Genomic DNA, 20,346 nt, shown 5'->3' on the forward strand with positions numbered 1-20,346 from the left:
TGACACAGAAAGCATTAATGATGGAGGAAAAGATTGATAAATTACTACATTGAAATTAAGAACTTATTTTCATCAAAAGATATTATTTAGAGAAAAAAATTGGGAGAATGCATTTGAATATCTAAGCAACAAAGGGCTTTTAACTTGAATATTTAAAGAATTCCTTACAGTCGATGAGAAAAGCATACAAACAGAGAAATGGACAAGAACTGGAGTAGACACTTCACAAGAGAGGATATCCGCATGGCTAAGAAAAACATAAAAAGATACTCTTATCATTCACCAGGAAAATAAAAATTAAAACCAAAATGATATGCTGCTACATACACCCAAGTGGCTAAAATGAAGACAAGAAAAGAAAAGATGATGCCAACTATTGGGGAGGATGTGAAACAACCAGAACACTCATACACTGTTAGTGGGAATATTAATCAGTACAATCACCTAGGAAGTGTCTGGCAGTATCTACTATAGTTGAAAATATGCCTCAGTAATTCCAGCATATACCCCCCAAATGTGTATGTATGTGCACTGGAAGATAAGGCCAAGAATGTTCATAGTAGTTCATAATTGCCCCAAGCTAGAAACTATCCAAACACCCATCAATAGTGGAATGGATAAATAGATTGTGGTATATTCACATAACAGACTGAAGTGAAGTGAAAGTTGCTCAGTCGTGTCCAACTCTTTGTGACCCCATGGACTATACAGTCCATGGATTTCTCCAGGCCAGAATACTGGAGTGGGTAGCCTATCCCTTCTCCAGGGGTTCTTCCCAACCCAGGAATCAAACCCAGGTCTCCCACATAGCAGACGGATTCTTTACCAACTGAACCACAAGAGAAGCCCAAGAACACTGGAGTGGGTAGCCTATCTCTTCTCCAGCAGATCTTTGCGACCCAGGAATGGAACCAGGGTCTCCTGCATTGTAGGCAGATTCTTTACCAACTGAGCTATCAGGAAAGCCCTACAACAGAGTATTATATAGCAACAAAATAAACTTTTGAAAGAGCAAGGATTGCCCGAGGATCCCCAGCTGTCCCAGCCCTCAACTGTTTGAGTCTTCCCAGCCTGGGCCCCAGACACGTGGGTCAAGAAGCCTTTGAGGTGATCCTGGCTGTAGCTACTGTCTCAATGTAACAGCACAAGAAACTCTGAGTGAGGACAGCCCAGTTGAGCCCAGTCAAGCCCCACTTTTGTGAGCAAAATAATTATGATGATTTTAACTCACTGCTTTAGGGATGGATGTTGCATAGCAATAGGTAACCAGAATAGACATGGAAGTATTTAGAAGAAAAAATAAAACAGAATATGTTAAATTTGTAAGTCTACTTTAAAATGTTTAAGGAAATTTATTTAAATAGATTTGTAAAACTCCTTCTAAAAACTACTGTTTAATATTAGGGTCATAAATAAAGGGAAAGACTTGTAAGTTGAATGTAAAAGATTAAGGGCAAATAGATTCTAAAATTTCTACCTACCTAAGTTGAACCTTAATTGAGAAAAATATTTTAAGTAAAACAAGATAAAAACAGTGAAAACTTCTTATATAGCTAACTTCATTGATGCTTTCAGAAAGTTGAAGGAAACAACATAAGGAAATGAAATGAGTGATTTATTGAGTGCTTACTAGGTGCCACAGCATGTCCTAGGTGATTTATTGAAATCAACTCATGGAATCCTTACAACCCTGTGAAGTGGGTTTTATAATCACCCCTTTACAGATGATGCTCAGAGAGGCTATGTGACTTGCCTGAAATTCTACAGTTAGTAAAGGATAGAATCTGTGCTTTGGCCCTTTGGGATGCCTTCTCTTGGAAGGAAGGCTGATGAAGGCAAATTTCTAAAAGTCACTTGGGGGCCTTGGTGTGGTTGCAGTGCTGGCATCCTCTGTGTCTGCTCCAACCTTGCCTGTGAGCCTTCCAGTGGCTAAGAAGAGGGGTGTGCACACAAGTGACCATCCTGTGAGGATTAACGTGGCCAGAGTAAAGGACAGTCCATTGACCCTTACAGTTCAGGAGTCTGGGTTGGAGCCAAGGGGGCCTGTCCCCTGGACTTAACTTCAGAGTAGCTCCGGAGAGGAATTCTGGAAGCTGTGGAAAAACAGAGGAAGGATTTCAGCACTGTGGCTTGGGATAGCTCACATAACTTCAGAGGGTTCTGTTCAGGTCTTTTTTTCCTCTACAATTTCCCAATATTTTAACTGTATGCAATGTCTAACACAATAGGAGCAGTTGAATTGTTGAATCATTTTCTTCTATAACATTAGGGTGAGTCAGTTTTGAAGTTATATAGTTCAATTCTCTCATTTTATAGGAGAAGAGACCAAGAGGTCAATTTTGGTTGCTTCCTATGAAGAATCTATAGAACTATACTTCCTATCTAACACTATGGAATGAGTTTTTAAAAATCTGCAAAGAAAACCAGTGAGTTTTATAAAACCCTTGTGTTTTATTTTTACAAAGCAAGGAGTAGGTAAATGAGACCTGTAAAACAGAAATAGAAGAAAAACCTGGGGCTGAGCCCCAAATACAGGCTGTTGTGGTCCTGAGGGGGGAGGGAACTGCTGACTCTAACTTCACTACTTGAACATGGAACCTTGGCAGGTTAAGCAGAGCTACCATCCAGAGACCCAGACCTGGAGACCCCAGGCAGCTCCTGCCAGGCCACCTTCAAGGGCAAGTCTTCTGCCCCAGGCGGCTTTCCAGTGGTTCTGGGGAAAATGTGCTATTTAACAACACTGACAGCTAACAAAGCATCAGAGGGACTTCTGAGGGAAGGAAACTGAATATAGTGTGATGGTGATCTGTCTCCCCTGGGCAAATAAAACAGGTGAAGGTCTGACCATCCCTTAGTTATTCAGGGGCCAAGGAACTAGTGTGTGTTTTCTCTGGACCTCCAACTTTTTGCTGTTCCTTTTGTTGTCAGGGGATCCTGTCGGTTATTACCTCCCTTGGGAAACCAGACTAGAGGAAATAAGGGGAAATCATGTGTCTCAGAAGGAGTAGGGGGAGGGACTGGGGAGGGAAGTGAGAGTGAGAGAGAAGGGGAGGAATTTGCAAATAACTATACACAGAACCACCCTACTCCAGTACTCTTGCCTGGAGGATCCCATGGACGGAGGAGCCTGATGGGCTGCAGTCCATGGGGTTGCTAGGAGTCAGACACGACTGAGCAACTTCACTTTCACTTTCACTTTCATGCATTGTAGAAGGAAATGGCGGCCCACTCCAGTGTTCTTGCCTGGAGAATCCCAGGGACCGGGGAGCCTGGTGGGCTGCCATCTATGGGGTCACACAGAGTCAAACACGACTGAAGCGACTTAGCAGTAGCAGCAGCATACACAGAACAGAATTTTAAAATACGTTATACATTAAACTAGGGCTTTACAGCTTAACAAATTGCCTTTGTGTACTTTATCTCAATTACTCTTCAAGCAACCTAATAACATCGACTGAGGCTACCTATTTATTTACTTCTGAATAGTGCTGGATAGTGAAAGTTGCTCATTCGTGTCTGACTCTTTGTGACCCCATGGACTATATAGTCCATGGAATTCTCCAGGCCAGAATACTGGAGTGGGTAGCCTTTCCCTTCTCCAGGAGATCTTCCCAACTCAGGGATTGAACCCAGGTCTCTTGCATTGCAGGCAGATTCTTTACCAGCTGAGACACCTTCTCCAGAGGATCTTCCTGACCCAGGAATCGAACTGGGGTCTCCTGCATTGCAGTCAGATTCTTTACCAGCTGAGCTATCAAGGAATCCCATTTACTTACTAGTAGGTATTAATTATCTATGAGACTATTAGCCCTGTTCTGCAGTTAGGGAACTGCTCTTAAAGATAATTATGTGGCAGGACAAGATTCACATCTTAGAATCATTGAATCATAGCATCACAGAGTTAGAAGGCACCTTGATAGCAATAACATAAGGCATCCTTCTCTTGGAGCATGAATCACCTTAAAAAAATCTCTAAGAAGATTTCTTCTAATCATTATTTGAATTCTTCCAGTGATGAGTAACTTACTACTCCTTGAGGCAATCTATTCCCCTTATAGCTTTCAGCCCTTAATTCATCTTTGACCTCAAGAACTTCACCAGATTAAGGTGAAGATATCTTTTTAAAATTTGAAGATATTACTCTTGTCAATCTCTTGCAGATTAAGCATCTTCCAGTCTTTCAGTTGTTACTCATGATTACTCATAATATGATTACCTGGCACAGTGCCTGAAATACATAGTGGATACACAGTGAATGTTTGTCGAATTGGTTCTCTGGCCTTTGGTAATATGTTCTGGTCCTGGCCTTTTTCCTTGACCACAATTAGCCTCCATGTTGTAATGTGTTTCTCATTTCTTTGTTTATTTAAATAATAAAAAGGAAGCAATATATAGTCTTTACTTTCAAACTATAGAGTCTTCAGAACAATTTGAAAACATAAGCTAACCTGGCCAAATTTTAAACAGCTTTCAGTTAACTTGTGATAATAGACTCAGTAGCTTGACTTAACTGACCACTTCAGAGATGTGATTTAGTGTCTCCTATAAGACATCAAATGAAACACTGTGGAATGTGTTCATAGAATTAACTGGAAAGATTCTAGTGAAGGCAGGGTTAATGTGAGGTCTAACTGTGAGACCCTGCATGAATACATTATCATACAGTACTGCTTTGCATGTTAAAAAAGTAACAACCAGTTTTGGCTCAGTTCTGGGTCCTACCAGGCTGAAAACTGTGCTCTTCAAGAAAAAAACAATGCTCCAGTAGAAACACCATTTTTAGTTGGTTTCAAACTGTCTTGGTGTGAGGCACAAGCACCGGTGTCAGTGTGATGAAGCTATGTCATTCCCAACAATGCAGAATCCAGTCAGCTTCATGACTCTTTTAAGTTCTGGACCAGGATGAATAGCACTGAGTTTACAGGTTTGGTCACTGAAGAGCCAGGGACTGGATGGCAAATTGTGCCCTGCTTTGGAAAGGAAACAAGTTAAGTTGCTACCAGTCTCAAGGCACTCTGCTTATTCACTACAGTAATAACCATAAAAAGAGTTTGATGACAAATAAGTCAAACCAAATGTCCCAAAATACAATTTGGGAAAAATGTCTCTGGGCTAAATTATCCCATTATCACAGACTAAAGCTATCTGAAATTTGGTCAATTTGATCACATTTTCAAGTTGTTCTGAAAACTCTATGGAAGTTCAGTTCAGTTCAGTTGCTCAGTCATGTCCAACTCTTTGCAACCCCATGAACCACAGCATGCCAGGCCTTCCTGTCCATCACCAACTCCTGGAGTCTACCCAAACTCATGTCCATCGAGTTGGTGATGCCATCCAGCCATCTCATCTTCTTAGTCATCCCCTTCTCCTCTTGCCCCAATCCCTCCTAGCATCAGGGTCTTTTCCAATGAGTCAACTCTTCGCATGAGGTGGCCAAAGTATTGGAGTTTCAGTTTCAGCATCAGTCCTTCCAATGAACACGCAGGACTGATCTCCTTTAGGATGGACTGGTTGGATCTCCTTGCAGTCCAAGGGACTCAAGAGAGTCTTCTCCAACACCACAGTTCAAAAGCATCAATTCTTTGGCATTCAGTTAACACAGAGTTTTTTACTTTCTATTACTTAAACCAAAGACGATTCTAATACCTTCTCTCTTTATACTCCAAATACTAGTAAGTATAAATAAAGTGAGTTATATTAGCAGTTTTCTCATTGTGAACCTCAGAAAAGGCTGAATTTGGGAAGAAGCCTTTTTTTCAATAGTATTAAGGGTAGAGGACCTGAGAGACAGAGGTGGGACCACCTTGCATGTGAACATCTCACCTACCATGCCTTTCACATGGTAGGTGAGATTCTTCACAGGTGCAGAATGGAGAGAACTCCTAGTCAAGCAGGACCCTGCCCCCAGCAGACAGGAGGACAGCCAAGTCACAAGAGAAATCATAGTGAAATACGGCAGCGAGTTCTTGCTGGAAGACACACTGATGTCTGGGGGCTTGTGTCCATTATAACGTTGCCTGACTGCTTCTTTTTCCTCCTCTGAACAACTCATCCTTTTCCTTCTCACATAAACCCAGGAGGGCCTTGGAGGGGCCAGCTGGGTCAACACATTCATGTGAAGAAAGTAAGGTTCAGTGAGATTATGTGCTTTGCAAACAGTAGTAGAGCCAGACATAGCAACCAGGACTTTGGGCTCCCCGTGCAGGTCACTTGTCTAAAACACTGCCTGCCTGTTAATGTTTGGGAAAACTCATGCATGAAATGTGTAGCCCTCAAAGAAGAGAATTTTCACATCTTCACTTGAATGGTTTTCTTTATAGGCAGAGGGAGAGGTACTGATCTTGGAAGAGCCAGGGTTAAAAATTAAGTTGGGCATATAGGGCAGTTTAGGAAGAAGAGATAGAGCAAGACAGGAAGTGGAGGAAACAGGAAGAAGGCAACAGAGAGATAAATACATAAATAGTCAAATGGGGTCAACGTGGAGGAAAAGTATAGAGAGGGGAAATTAACGGAGAAGAAGAAGAAATGGGCCTTTTTCTTCTTAAAAGCAGCACACTGAGGAAACCAAGGACTGAGCAGAAATCAGAAGGAGGGGAGAAAGAGGAGAACAAATAGAGCCAGGAAAAGAGAAGCAAGCAGAAGAGGAGAACACAGGGAGCTGTATGAGTTCAGAGTGTGTGCAGGCGGGCAGGTATGTGGACAAAGGGGCCCACAGGACAGAATTCATGCACACTGGTGGGGGTAGGCTAGTCGGGAGGTGACTGTCAGCACAGTAGGGGACGGACAGCGGGAGAGGACAACACAAGTGGAGGCGGTCAAGAAAGGGATCTGCTAGATGCTATTAATTTCATATCCATGAAACCAAATAGCTAATCTTTTATTACTCACCTCTCTTGACTCTTTCATCATTTATATGATTTGCTTTTCAAACTGTACAAACATACACTCACTCAACCTCAAAGTACCCTAGACGCCTTCCTACCTGAAATAGTTTCTTGGGAAAACAGTGTTTCCTAAAGAATGATTAATCTCTTAACCATCCCTCCCCGACCTGGAAATGTCTTCCAAATTGAGAACAGTGGTATTTTCCTCAGGAAAAGCCAGGCCTGCACCATGGTTGGGTGGAGTCCTAGAGGAAAATGTCACAGCATTGTGAGAGCAGTCAGGGGGAACACGAAACCCATTTCCTAGAACTGCTCAGCACAGCCTTTTATGTACACTCTCCTGAGCTGTACACACACTCCCCTACGTGTTAGGCCCACCAGATTCACGCCCACTCTACTCTCACAGTTATGATTTTCTAGGAGAGTCATCCTATCATAGTAACATTCACTCAGCAGTGTCCAGTCCTGTGCCTGAGCAACACACTCTCCACTGGGTCAGAGGACAGCAAGGTGGACACATTTTCCTCCCAGTGTCATTAGCCTCCAATCACAAGCCTCTTTGAAATAGGGGCGATTTTAACAGGAGTGCCTGTCCAGGCTAAATAATGACTGCTTTCTGGAGCTGACTATGTGCCAAGAAGAATCATTAGGAATTTGAGACATGCCAGCTTTTTAAAGTATTCTTTAAAATGCACGCCATAATAAAATACCCTTTAGCTTTAAATGAGACCTTGGTTATTAGCACAACTTTGAAAAAAAAAAATAGTTAGCAACCTATCTGCTTGATCAAATGTCAACCAGCCAGACCGCTTTTGAAAGCAATCACAATAAGGGATGAGATAAAAAAAAAAAAAAAACCCTCATGCCTTTCATGCACCAGGGGTGAGTTGCTATCTGCAAGGCTGGGTTAATGCCGCTTTCTGGGAGTCCTCTGAGAGGACAGGCTCCATGAAATTATTTTTTGCCCTTATAAACCAAGTTAAGGCCGGCCATTGGCAAGACTGCAACAACTGCCTTCTGAGTACTTACACAGGGTCCTGAGCCGGGTGGCTGTGCCCATGTTAGCTCTCCCCTCACCTCATGTACTCCCCATCACTCTTATAATCCATGAATGATTCTGATCCCGACACCTCCTCAAAATCCTCCAGAACCAGACTGGTGGAGTCCTCACCCAGGACGCCGCTGTCGGGCCTGGACATTCTGACCCAGGGAGGAGGTGCAGGAGAGCTGGTGACCAGTGGAGGTGGGGAGCTAGGGGGTGTTTGCTGGACAGACGTGTGCAGGGCCTGAGGAGGGGATGCGGCTGGCCCACGGACTTCCTCGTCATCCTTCTCAGACTCTGGTCCTGCATCTGGGGCAGCAGGACCCAGGACGTGGTAGAGGCTGGGGAGACGGATGTCAAAGCGTAGCCCGAACTTAGCAAAGAGCTTGTCATTGAGAGCGTAGAGCTTCTCTGAGATGTCATAGCCCAGCAGGACCGAGAAGAGGCGAGAGATGTATCGCTCTTTGGTCAAAAGGAGGTGGAGATTTTTCCGGGGCCAGGAAATGTAGCTACATTCAGTCTCAGCTGTCAGAGTGACCTGAGAGGGGTCAGGGGCAGAAAGTGAAGGTTGAAACTTAAAAATGTGTCCAAGCTTAGTACAGAGATATATATACAGTTTACTTGGCAAACGGCTGCACTTTGCACTTCTCCTGAAGAAGCTGTGGAAGTACCTCTCCAGGGACTTGCCTTGCAGAGGTCCAATGAATGACTTTCATTGTGTGCACTGATATGGTAGGAGGGATGGAATGGGGGGGGTGGTCTTGTGAAGAGCCCTGAGATCACCTTCTGGAACCTCACTGTCCACCTCCAATCTCCTCAGCTCTCATACACTGTGTTCCATGGCTGATCCCACTAATGGCTGCAGAAGGTTCTGAGCCTGTTGTGATTACAGGAGAGAAGAGGGGCCTCCTGGTGCTCAGAAGAAACGTCAGGATGCTGATGACAGTTTTTAAGGATAAAAGATAATATATTGGAGTTGGGACACAAAGAAGAATTGGGAAGAATTTCAGTGAGAAGAGAGCCTCTGATCAGGCATGCCAGGCTGCATCAAGTGGACAGAACGCTGGTCTTCAGGCCTATGAGCTGCTCTTGACTTGGGCCCTACAAGTAACCAAATGGATCTGATGACTAAATTCAGAAAAGGGGCACAGAGGAAAAGGAACTCTTTTTTTTTGGGGGGGTGAGGTGCCTTGCAGCTTACAGGATCTTAGTTTCCTAACCAAAGATAGAACCTGTGCCCTCTGCATCAAGAGCACAGAGTCTTAACCCCTGGACCACCAGGGAAGTCTCAAGAGGCACTCTTAAGAACACGAAGTGGAAGGATACCTCACTCTTCATTTATATAGACATCTAGTAATTTCTGTGTACTCGGCTATGTGCCCGTGGTGTACAGCTAAGTCACACTTGCAGGGTCAGTAATGTGTGCACAGCACAGAGCAGGTGCTTGATAAATCTTGTTAATAATGAGTGGTAAAGATAGGTTTCAAATGCAAACATTCTTAGGATAGTAAAGCAAAAGTGCGTAGAATCACACAATGCTTTATACCCTGTCCTAAGTACTTTAAAAGTGAGCAGGTTGGCAGAGCTTAAGATGATTCATGAATAGAGACAGTGGAAATGAGAAGGAGGACAGCAGCTAACATTTACTGAGAGTTACCATGTTGCAATGTTAAGTGCTTTAGGTGGGTTGTCTCATTAAAGGTGGGGTTGGCTTTCCAAACATTCTTTATCAGAGAGCGTATATATAATCCTTTTATTTCATTGCTCCCAGAACACCCCCTCTGCTCCCCTCCTCCCCTTCCCATCTGCAGTACCCCTTTTCTGTTCCCTTCATTCATTTCCTCCTCTCCCTCCCCCACCCCTCAGTCATCAGCACTCAAGTCAGGGCCTAAATTGCCTCATCAAGACCAGAAACGAGTTTCAAGTTCCAGCTTTACCAGCTGTGTGACATCAGATAAATTGCTTAATCTCTCCAGACTTGTTGCCTCAGGAGAATACTGGTCCTCACAATCCATCTGTTACTAATTTGACTCAGCAAGTAGTTGTCGCATCTACCATAACCTGTACTTTCAGTGTACTTACTAACAATTCCCAAACAAGAAATCAGGGTGCTACACATGAAGTGGGTACACATGAGAGCTAATAAGGATGCAAGCAGTGTTCTCAAAGCTGAACACAAAAGACTGTGGGCATTCTTGCAAATACACTGCTACTTCTTCCATCTTAAATCAAAATTTTAAAATCAAAATCTTTTTTTCTTCACTTTAGTTCCTTAGTTAGCTATCACTCCATTGATTTGCTCTCCTTTTCAGCAAAATTCCATGAAAAAGTTGTCTAGTTGTCTATACTTGGCTGTTACCAATTCCTCTCCTCGCATTCTCTCTCTTCAGTCAGCAAGGCTTTGCCCCAGTGGTCTACAAACTGTTCCTGGCAAGGTCACCTATGACTTCTACATTGCTGAGTCTGATGATCAGTTTTCACGGCATTCAGTCCCTCCTCTTTGATATTCTTTATTTGCTCCCAGGATGCCACACTCTCCTGGTATAACCTCCAGATTAGTCCCTTTCAGCTTCTTTTGCTGCTTTTTACCCCCTTCAACTTCTAAACACTAGAGTACCCCAGGGTTAATGGATTCTTGAATCCCTTTTCTGTCTACACTCACTCACTGGTGATCTTGTCCAGTGTAACAGCTTTAAATATCATCTGTAGGCTAATGACTCCCTAACTTAGTCTCAAGCTCAGACCTTGTTCCTTACCTCCAGACTCAAGTATGCAACTGCCTACGCAGTGTCTGTATTTAAATGTCCATAGATGACGTAAATCTAATACCTCCCAAACTGGACTTCCCTCTCTTCTCCCAAAGCCAATACTATCTGCAGCCCTCCTTATCGCATTTGATAGCAACTCCATTCTTCCAGTTTCTCAGGTCAGAAGTCTTAGAAGTTTTCTTGATCCTCTTTCTCTCACATACTACATCCAATGTGTTAGGAAATCCTTTTGGCTGTATTTAGCAAATATGCACTCTGGCCCTAGATGACATGTCTCCTTATCACCTCTCTGACTTCCTCTCCTGTTCTTCATTCCCCTTCCTCTCCCTGTTCCAGACTCATTGACCTTCTTTCTGGACCTCAAACATGCTAGTCTCTCTCACACCCAGGTTTTGCACTGGCTCTCCCCTCTGTCTAATATGCTATTCCCCCAGATATTTTCAGAGCTCACACTGCCAATCACCTCAGATCTTTGCTCAAATGTCACAGGTTCAACAAAGACTTCCATGAAATCCTCAATTACAATTGCAACTACAGTTGACCCTTGAGCAACAGAGGTTTGAACTGTGTGGATCCATTTAAATGGGGATTTTTTTTTCAATAGTAAATACCTGAAGTACTATACAATTGGCCGATTGGTTAAGTCTGAGGATGTGGAAGCCTAGATCTGGGGGAACTGTATATTTGGAGGTTGGACTATAAATTATGGGCTTCCCTAGTAGCTCAGCTGGTAAAAGAATCCGCCTGCAATGCAGGAGACCCCAGTTCAATTCCTGGAGAAGGGAAAGGCTACCCACTACAGTATTCTGGCCTGGAGAATTCCATGGACTGTATAGTCCATGTGGTCTCAAAGAGTCAGACACTATTGAGCAACTTTCACTATAAATTATACGTGGATTTTCTACTGTGTGAAAGGTTGGTACCCCTACCTCCTGTGTTGTTGAGGAGTCAATTGTATCTCTCCCTTATACTATTCTATTTTTTTACTATAATTTATTATTTTTAACATATTACATAATTTACTTATTCATAATTTCTATGGCTAATTTTTTGTCTCACCTACTAGAATGTGAATTGCATGAAGGCAGGGACCTTCATCTGTTCTGTTGACCGATACACTCTGAGCACCTTTAATAGTGCCCAGGTGGGAATTCCTTAGCAATCCAGAGGTTAAGACTCCATACTTCACTGCAGGGGGCAGGGGTTCATGAATCATGGGTTCAGTCCCTGGTCAGGGAACTAAGATCCCACATTCCTTGTGATGTGGCCAAAAATAAAACCAAACAAAAACAAACCATATAGTGCCCAGGTTACTGTAACAGCTCAACAAATGTTACTGAAATGAGTGAATGAATCAGGTAAAAACTACTAATCTTGTATGTTGCAAAATAACTTGATGTTGTTTTCTCATGCCCAGTATAAAATCCTTCCTAAATATCTTCAGAAACCAATGGATTGACTGGTTTGACCAGGTTTTTCTTTAACCATCACCTTCAAAGCTAGTTGAATGGATTAAATGATATGATGTACATAAAGAGACCTTGAGTCCAGTAAAACATGATTCTAATTAGAGAAATAATGCTGATTTCCATGTGATGGCTCTCATGCTATGTTCTTGGTGACTTATGAGAGGGTCGCAGTGTTTAATAGTCAATAAATTCTTCATTGAATTCTTGAGAGGGGTGATGGAATGTTGATTCTCTTGTGGCAAACTCAATAAGAATTATGATTCAGTCACTGTGGATTCCCTATTAGTCAACAAAGACTATGCAAATGCAAAGGCAAGGACAAGATGAACTACAACCTGAGACAACACTTGACATTTGCAAAGAGGAAATGGGACTTCACAGAGCCAAGAGCAAGTGTGTGGATCTCAAGGCTCCCAGTGGAGGTGCATACTAAAAATACAAATGGAAGAAATGTGACGGTCCCTACATCCCTCTCAGATGCTGAGAGGCCATCTGGGGTCATAGCCCTTCCTTTCAAGCATAACTAAGGGGAGGACACTCGGCTTATCCACCACCTGTTTCTCAGTTTCAGTGTCAGAAACAGAGCCTGGTCTGGCTGGCTCAGGACCTGACTCAGCCCTCCTGAAGGTTCTTGTGGCTCTGAGGGGGTTCTCAAAGGTGACTGCTGAGCGGCTTGGAGAGGATGTGAGTGTGTGGTGGGGGAGGCACATGTTCAGAGAGGGGTCTGTGACTGATGGTCCAGGCAGTGGGATTAGGACTGCCCCTCAGGCTCCGTCCTCACAGAGCCAAGAGTCAGGGTGGGGCGGAAGCAGGCCCAGCCGGGTGGCCCCGCCTGGCATGTGTCTATTTCGGGGCTGGCATAAACGCTCGCCTGAACTTCCTGACAGAACTGACAGGAGACAGAGGGAACCCAGTACTGGCGAACTGTCTGGACAGGGGAGTCCCTATAATGGTGTATGTGTGTAAACTCCACTCTCCTGGTAACCCCCCATTTTAAAAAAGAATAGAATAGTGGTGTCAGGCAACTTGGTTTTGCCACTTTCTAGATGAAGAGTTTGGGCAAATTACTTGAGGTTTCTGAGCCTTAGTTTCCTCATCTGTTAAACAGATTAATAACAATATAATATTGTTTATAATAATTATTTTATTATAAACAGGTTAATAACAATCCAGAGGACTGTGGTGAGAGTCAATAAGGCAATAAAATAGGTAGTGCCTGTCACATGCTAGCCATACAGTAAGTGAGAACTACAAAGAAGGTAACTGAAATCTGAAGGATTGACAGAGCAGAGAGGAGGGCCCGAGCAGACAGGCCCTGACCTTAGACTGTGTATGTGATGCCCTCTGGAGCATTCTGAGACACCAATGGCCTACTGCCAAGGCAGCTCAGTGAAACTTTACTGAACACCTACTACTGTGTACAAAGTATTGCCCTTTGGAGCCTGGAGATGGAGAGGAAAAGCCCAGATTTCTACGTCAAGGAATTTACTATGCAAAAGACAGAAAACCAAATTGTACACTTGTGCAGTCAGCATAGTAAAAGGAATAGAAGAGGCATGCAGGCAATGTGTGGGGGTGGAAGCTGGTGAGGTCAGTCTGGGCAGGCTTCAGAGGAAGTGAGATGCCATAGCCTCCTCTTGATGAGGGAAGTGCCTTTTGGATAGAGGCGACATTAGGGGCCAAGGCACGGCCGTGTAAAACAATGTGGTATGTTTAGGGAAGTACTAGTAATTCAGCATGGCTGGTGTGAGCAGGAAGTGTAGGAAAGGGCTGGAGATGTGGCTCCAGGATGTCACTAAAGGTCTTAAGTTACTCTCTAAGGAGTGAGGGCTTTTATCCTGTGGTCACTGGGGTCTTCTAGAAGAGTTTTAGGCGTAGGAGTGACATGGCCCCCCTTCCAGGGATCAGCACCTCCCTACCCTACCCCTCCTCTGCCAGGCACTTTTTCCACTGGAGGAGAGTGCTCCCACCTCAAGCATCATATTGGCAGTAGTTCAAAGGTCTGACAAAAGAGAGGAAAGATGGAAGCACGGATAATGCTGGGTTGCAGTGGGATGGGCTGCGGCAGTGCTGCCATGGGGCTCCCTATTACCTGGAACACCCCCTCCTCAGAGGGACGCAGCGATTCCCACTCGGGAGAGTCCATGAACTGGTAAGGAAAGATGTAGTGCAGAAACTGCCCGTCCTGGCTCACACGAACCCTGGCAAAGGGAGAGAAGAGACTGTGTGGGAAAAGAGAAGTGGTTACCCAAAGCTTCTCCAGAGTTTAAATTACATGTTAAAAGAGTGGAAAATGACTAGGATCCAGAATGGGCTTTTTCCTATTTTACCTAGAAAACTCAGAGTCTCAGTTTCAACCTCTCTTCTAAAATCAGTTGAACTGGGAAAGAAAGTGTTTATTGAACAAAGGGGGCAGATCAACAAGCTCTCTAAGGTACATCCTGTTCAATTGGGAGGAGCTATTGTTCCACTTTTTCTGGAGCTTAATTGTTAAAAAAAAATATGCATGGAGAACCTTCTGTGTTCCTGGAAGTCTGGGAACCTGGAGATGATCTGGTCCTTTTTTTTTTTTCCTTTTTCACTCTTCAGCTGCTCTGCGTGGCAACTGCTGGACCACCAGGGAAGACCCAATAATCTGATTCTTACCTTTCAGGATTTCACTTCCAATTTAGTGGAAGTCACAGGCACATAAATAACTAGCTGTAAGTCAACATGTGCTATTGTGAGACAGGAGACTAGAGGAGGGAGAGAGCTTAATTCTCTCCAAGTGGCAGACTTCTCAAAGATAACATTTGAGCTGATTTCTGAAGGATGTATAGGATATTGAGAAGCAGATCAGAATGCAGATGAGGATCTGAGAAATCCAGTGTGGAATTCTGTTTTCCAATATCAGCTTTTCCCCTTCCTCTATAGTACAGGAACTTTTTTAGCAGGGCTCATGACTGCCCAGCCAGACTATGTTTCTCTACTTCCCTTGCAGCTGAGTAGAGCCATGTGATTAAGTTCTGGCCAAGGGGATATTAGCACTCCATATCTTGCTCCCAGTGAATGCCTAGATATATATGTATATGTGCAAATTACCAAAGACCACTATCAATTAAAAAACTTTATGTATTACCTGAGAACTTAAAGATGGAAAACAGAAAGGGATGTAGGTCTTAAACCAAGCCAAGAATGTGGTGTCAGCCTACACTCTCTGATGGCAGAAACATACTTGCTTCTACAAGACCTATCAATATGTGCAGATAGCCATCAGAACTTACCTGAGTAATGAAAGGATGCAAGAGAAAATGAAGTGCCGTGTGCTCCTACCTCATGGTCTTCACATATTCTGTTCCCTCCAGATGCCTCTCTTCCCAATCTGCACCTTCTCCTCAGGCCTCAGCTTACACATTCCTTCCTCTAGGAAGTCTCATCTGGCCCCCCAGAAAATTTAGGTCCACTGCTTATATGCTCTCATTGCACTTTGCCTTGCTCCTTGGAATTAGTGGCTAATTAGTGACTCTCTTGATAGACTGTAAATTCCATGAGTACAAGGAAAATATTTTTCATTTTTTAACAAGAGATCCCTAGTCTCTAGCTCACTCAATAAATATTTTTGGAAATGGGGAGGGAGGAAGGAAGGGAGAAAGGAAAGAAAGAGGGATGGAAAGATCAAACAAATGAACTCACTGTGTCACCATAAAGGGGGCCAAAACCTCAAGGAAAAGCTTCTCAAACAAACGAAGAAAGACAACAGGAGAGAATGAAGTTGCTGCGATACACATCAGATCCTCCCATCCTTCATCCTCTTCCCATGCAAGGAATCTGGCCACCCAAGCAAGCCACTGAGGAGGGACAAGACTTTGCAGTGTGAGTAACACCTAATGAGGGGCTTTCCAGGTGGCTCAGTGGTAAAGAATCCACCTGCCAATGCAGGAGATGTGGGTTCAGTCCCTGGATATTTTGTTTTGTTTTCCTTTGATTTTGCAGTTTCAATCCCTGGATTGGGAAGGTCTCCTGGAGAAGAAAATGGTAATCCATTTAATCCATTTAATCCAGTATTCTTGCCTGGGAAATCCCATGGACAGAGGAACCTACAATCCATGGTGTTGCAAAGGAGATGGACATGACTTAGCGGCTAAAACAACAACATCTAATGAGCCTGCATAACTCCCTGAAGCCATTCACATTGTATACTATATCCTTTATCATTTGAGTCTCTTCTTCCTCTTTGATCTCCTGACAACAGGTTATTTCCTCCTCCGTGAACAGCTTGGAGACCTGGCTGCCTCTTCAGGAGGCTGTGCACATGGGAGTTCATACTCGGGGTTGTATATGAGAGAAACTCTCCAACAGTAAGCACAGCTTAACAGGGTGATGGACTTTGAAGAAGTACTTTGCCTTTCTGAGTCTTGAAAGGGACTGATTGCATTATGAAAATAAAACAAAAAGGATGTCTGAGGTTTTAGCAAAGGGCTCCAGATGAGGTATGCAGGTGAGCTGGGGAGGTCTCCATCAGAAGCCCCCACTTCTCAGCATGGAGTTCTATTCTGCTGCTTCAAGGTGTTTGGTACCTCACCAGCCAAAAATAATGATGATTCTCCTTTAAAGTCAGAGGCTGGTTATAGACTAGAAGTCCTTTCCTCAGCTCCAACTTAGCAAAGTTGAGGATGATATTGAAAGATATCAAAACAAAATTCTTACTTCAAATTTTGAAAAGCAAGAAAAATATTGAAATTTCTAACTTTTAACTTGAGTTTTTGATGCTAAGTATTCTAGGAAATGGAGAAGGAAATGGCAACCCACTCCAGTACTCTTGCCTGGAAAATTCCATGGATGGAGGAGCCTGGTAGGCTACGTCCATGGGGTTGCAAAGAGTTGGACACAATTGAGCAACTTCACTTTCTTTCTATAGTTCCTTTTGGAGAAGGAAATGGCAACCCACTCCAGTGTTCTTGCCTGGAGAATCCCATGGATGGAGGGGCCTGGTGGGCTACAGTCTATGGGGTTGCAAAGAGTCGAACACAACTAAGCAACTAACACACACAAACACACACACATACTAGGAAAAGGGCTTCACAGGTTGCTCAGCTGGTAAAGAATTCACCTGCAATGCAGGAGACCTAGGTCTGATCCCTGGTTGGGAATATTCCCTGAAGGAGGGCATGCAACCCACTCCAGTATTCTTGCCTGGAGAATCCCCATAGATAGAGGAGCCTGGCAAGCTACAGTCCAGGGGGTCACAAAGAGTTGGACACAACTGAGTGACTAGCACAACACATACTAAGAAAAACCACACTGAGGGGCCAGGCCCCTCTCTCCTCTTCACAGGAACCCGGTCTTCTACAAGTTCATGATAAATCTATCATATAAAAGATAACTGAACCATATAATAATTATTATGCCCTTCTACAAATGAGCACCATACAGTGCAGTGGGTGTTTCTCCTATCTGTCTTAATCCCCTCCTTTGAACAGAGATGCTAGGAGATGCAAACAATATCATGGGTCTCATGAAAGAGCATGTGTCCTAAACTGTCCTTATTTTAAGCATGGAATTGTAGGTGGCAAACATTTTGGCAATAGTCATAATATATTTGTGTCTACATGTGTGTTTGTTTACAAATATTTCATTTATTTATACTTCAACCATAAATGAAACATCACAAAACCTCATAGCTCATTCAACCCAGGACCTCAGTGTCCAAACAAAATTAAAACATGTATACATTATACTTTGATTCTATACATTAATACATAAATGCATGGTATCAACATTACTAGTAGTAGTAGTTGTGGTAGTACCATCATCATCAATGTCAAAGTCTTTTTCCCCACTGGCAATCTTATCTAGTTTCTTTCTTTCTTTTTTTCTTTCCCCCTTTTCTTTCTCTCCTTTTCTTTCCTTTGAATCACCGCATTCTTCTAGTCTCAAAAAAGAGGAAATTAAGGACAAAGTTTTTAAATACTCATTTTCCACAGAGCCAGTCCAAGTATATACCAGGTTAAGATGCTTACTGTCAGATGCTCAGCTGCACATACAAGTCCCACTAGGGCAATATTTCAAAGAATTCACAATTTCCTACCAAATGTACAGCACAAAGCTACATAGTATTTGTTCAGAAGAGATCAGTCAATGGCCAACATTCACATGCAGGCTAATCCTGACAAAGCCCATTTTGCTGAGGTCTGACTGTCAGCCTCCTTACAACGTGTCAGCCAGGTGTCTCCACCATATCCTCAAAGAGACACACATGGGCATCACTGCTCTCCCCTCACTGTCTGGCCCTCAGATTTATAGCACTTTAGTTCTTGGTCTGTAGGAATCTCAATAGAACAATTTGGAATGGAAATGTGGACAAGGGTAACCTGCTCCATTGTTGTTGTTGTTGTCACTAAGGTGTGTCTGACTCTTTTACAGCTGCATGAACTGTAGCCTGCCAGGCTCCTCTGTCCATGGAATTCCCCAGGCAATAACACTGGAGTGGGTAGCCATTTCCAAATCTCCTATTTTGGCACTGTTCCTTACACATAGTTGGCACTTAGCAAAGGTTGAATGCATATGGAAGAAACTAATTAATCTTATTGAAATGTTCAGTTTTCCAAAGCTTACAGAGATATTGCTGCAGTTTAGGCATGACATGCTGGCATGGTGTAGCCATTTTAGAGCCAGGGTCAAGAAACATTCACCCCACACCTCCCAGCAGCAAGTATATTCACAATTTTTCCTGCCAACCATGAGCTAGTTTCCTCATGAAAAATATTAAGAAAGGGGAAGCAAGTACATGCTTAGAAAAATCTATTTTGGTTTGTTTGACTCGCCACATCCTTCCTCAATGGAAGAGATACGAAATGGAAAGGGAGGCACTGGGAAACGAGAAGTGTGGGCGTGGGGAAGAAATGCTGGTCACTGACAGAGTGGCTTACCGGCCAGAGAGCAGCAGGGACAGGCGGTCAATGGGCGTCTCGCCCTCCACGGCATAGGTCTGCTCGGTGGCCAGAGCCAAGACCTGCCGCTCGCAGCAGTGCACGATCTCCTTGTACGCTGGCAGGGGCACCTGCAGGGGCAGGCACAGCGTCTTGTAGAGCAGCTCCAGCTCCTCGGGGAGGGTGTCCTCACGCAGGCGGTACACCAGGTGTGCCAGCTGGAGCACGCAGGCCGTTGCCAGCAGGACGCTCCAGAGAACAATGTCCAGGCCGCAGGCACCGAACCAGCCCCATAGCACACAGCACAGGTAGCCTGTGCCCAGGAAGCCAAGCAGGTAGAAGCACCCGTACACCCCGCTGCCACCCATGAAGCCCAGGAGCAGGAAGCAGTTGGCCAGGTGGAAGACAGCCCCTTCCAGGTCCTGCCTCCAGGCAATGCACAGTGGCCCGTGCCAGAGGAGCTGACCCTCCAAGCTGCCGTTGCTGCTCATCTTCGGGTCTCAAAGCCTGTCGGGCTCTAAGACTGTCCCCACATGGGAAATTCAGGAAATGGGTTAGCCTGTCCTCCCAACTGTCGTCTCACCTCCGGCTTCTCCCCGCCAACTCCACCTTGCTTGGGAGGAATGCTTCCAGAAGCTTTGGGAATGAATAGCAAAACATCATATACTTCATGGAGAACTGAAAACTTTTCTTTCTCTTTCCCTCAGTAAGGCTCTGGCCCTCCTGGCAAAGCTCGGGTGAGTGTGCTCAGCTCCAGGTTTCTTAGAACAGTCTTCACATTTGACTCTTGGCAGGAAATCTAACTCGTCCTGAGAAAAAGATAGGACTATGGGGCTGAAAGCTTCAGCAGTGAGGGTTAATAAAGCAGCCACATCCTGCTCTCTGTTGTTCCCAAACAGAATGAAGAGCGCCCAGCACGGGAGGCACATTTGTGCTCCATTTGGAATGCGTCTCTCTTGGCACCGGAAGAAAGGGTGACCCCAGACGGATACCATGTTTGGAATTGGAATCCAAGAGGTACTGGCAGTGAGAAGAAACAGGCCAGGCATACAGGCAGCCTGGCAGAGCACTTAACATACCTCCCCAGAGGACAAGATAAGGCCTGGGCGAGAGAGGCAAGTCAGGGGAGGGGGGCAAAGAGGGTGGACAAAGGGAAAGCGAGCACAGAATTTACTGTCACACCTCAGGTAGGACACTGTCCAGAGCCCCCTCTGGGGAGGGCTCGGGGCTCTCCTGAGGTAGGAGGACACATCAAGGTTGGAAAGTAGGGGACTA

The 20,346-nt window shown here is 44.3% G+C and overlaps 1 protein-coding gene across 3 annotated transcripts; it reads right to left on the minus strand.

The window, feature by feature from the left end:
- Positions 1-1,872: 1,872 nt before the first annotated feature.
- POPDC2 (popeye domain containing 2) lies at positions 1,873-19,971 on the minus strand. 3 transcript variants are annotated; one of them, XM_043474996.1, is made up of 4 exons: positions 19,072-19,971; positions 14,256-14,364; positions 8,056-8,464; positions 1,873-2,093 (listed from the first exon to the last, which is right to left on the minus strand). In XM_043474996.1, exons 1-4 carry the CDS (start codon positions 19,560-19,562, stop codon positions 2,008-2,010), a joined length of 1,095 nt encoding a protein of 364 aa, XP_043330931.1. In that variant the 5' UTR covers positions 19,563-19,971; the 3' UTR covers positions 1,873-2,007. The 3 variants fall into 3 exon arrangements, with proteins under 3 accessions (XP_043330931.1, XP_043330930.1, XP_043330929.1); XM_043474995.1 differs by having other exon boundaries at positions 1,955-2,093; positions 7,914-8,464; XM_043474994.1 differs by lacking the exon at positions 1,873-2,093 and having other exon boundaries at positions 7,701-8,464.
- Positions 19,972-20,346: the final 375 nt, after the last annotated feature.

Source organism: Cervus canadensis, chromosome 7, assembly GCF_019320065.1.
Source record: "Cervus canadensis isolate Bull #8, Minnesota chromosome 7, ASM1932006v1, whole genome shotgun sequence".
NCBI lineage: Eukaryota > Metazoa > Chordata > Mammalia > Artiodactyla > Cervidae > Cervus > Cervus canadensis.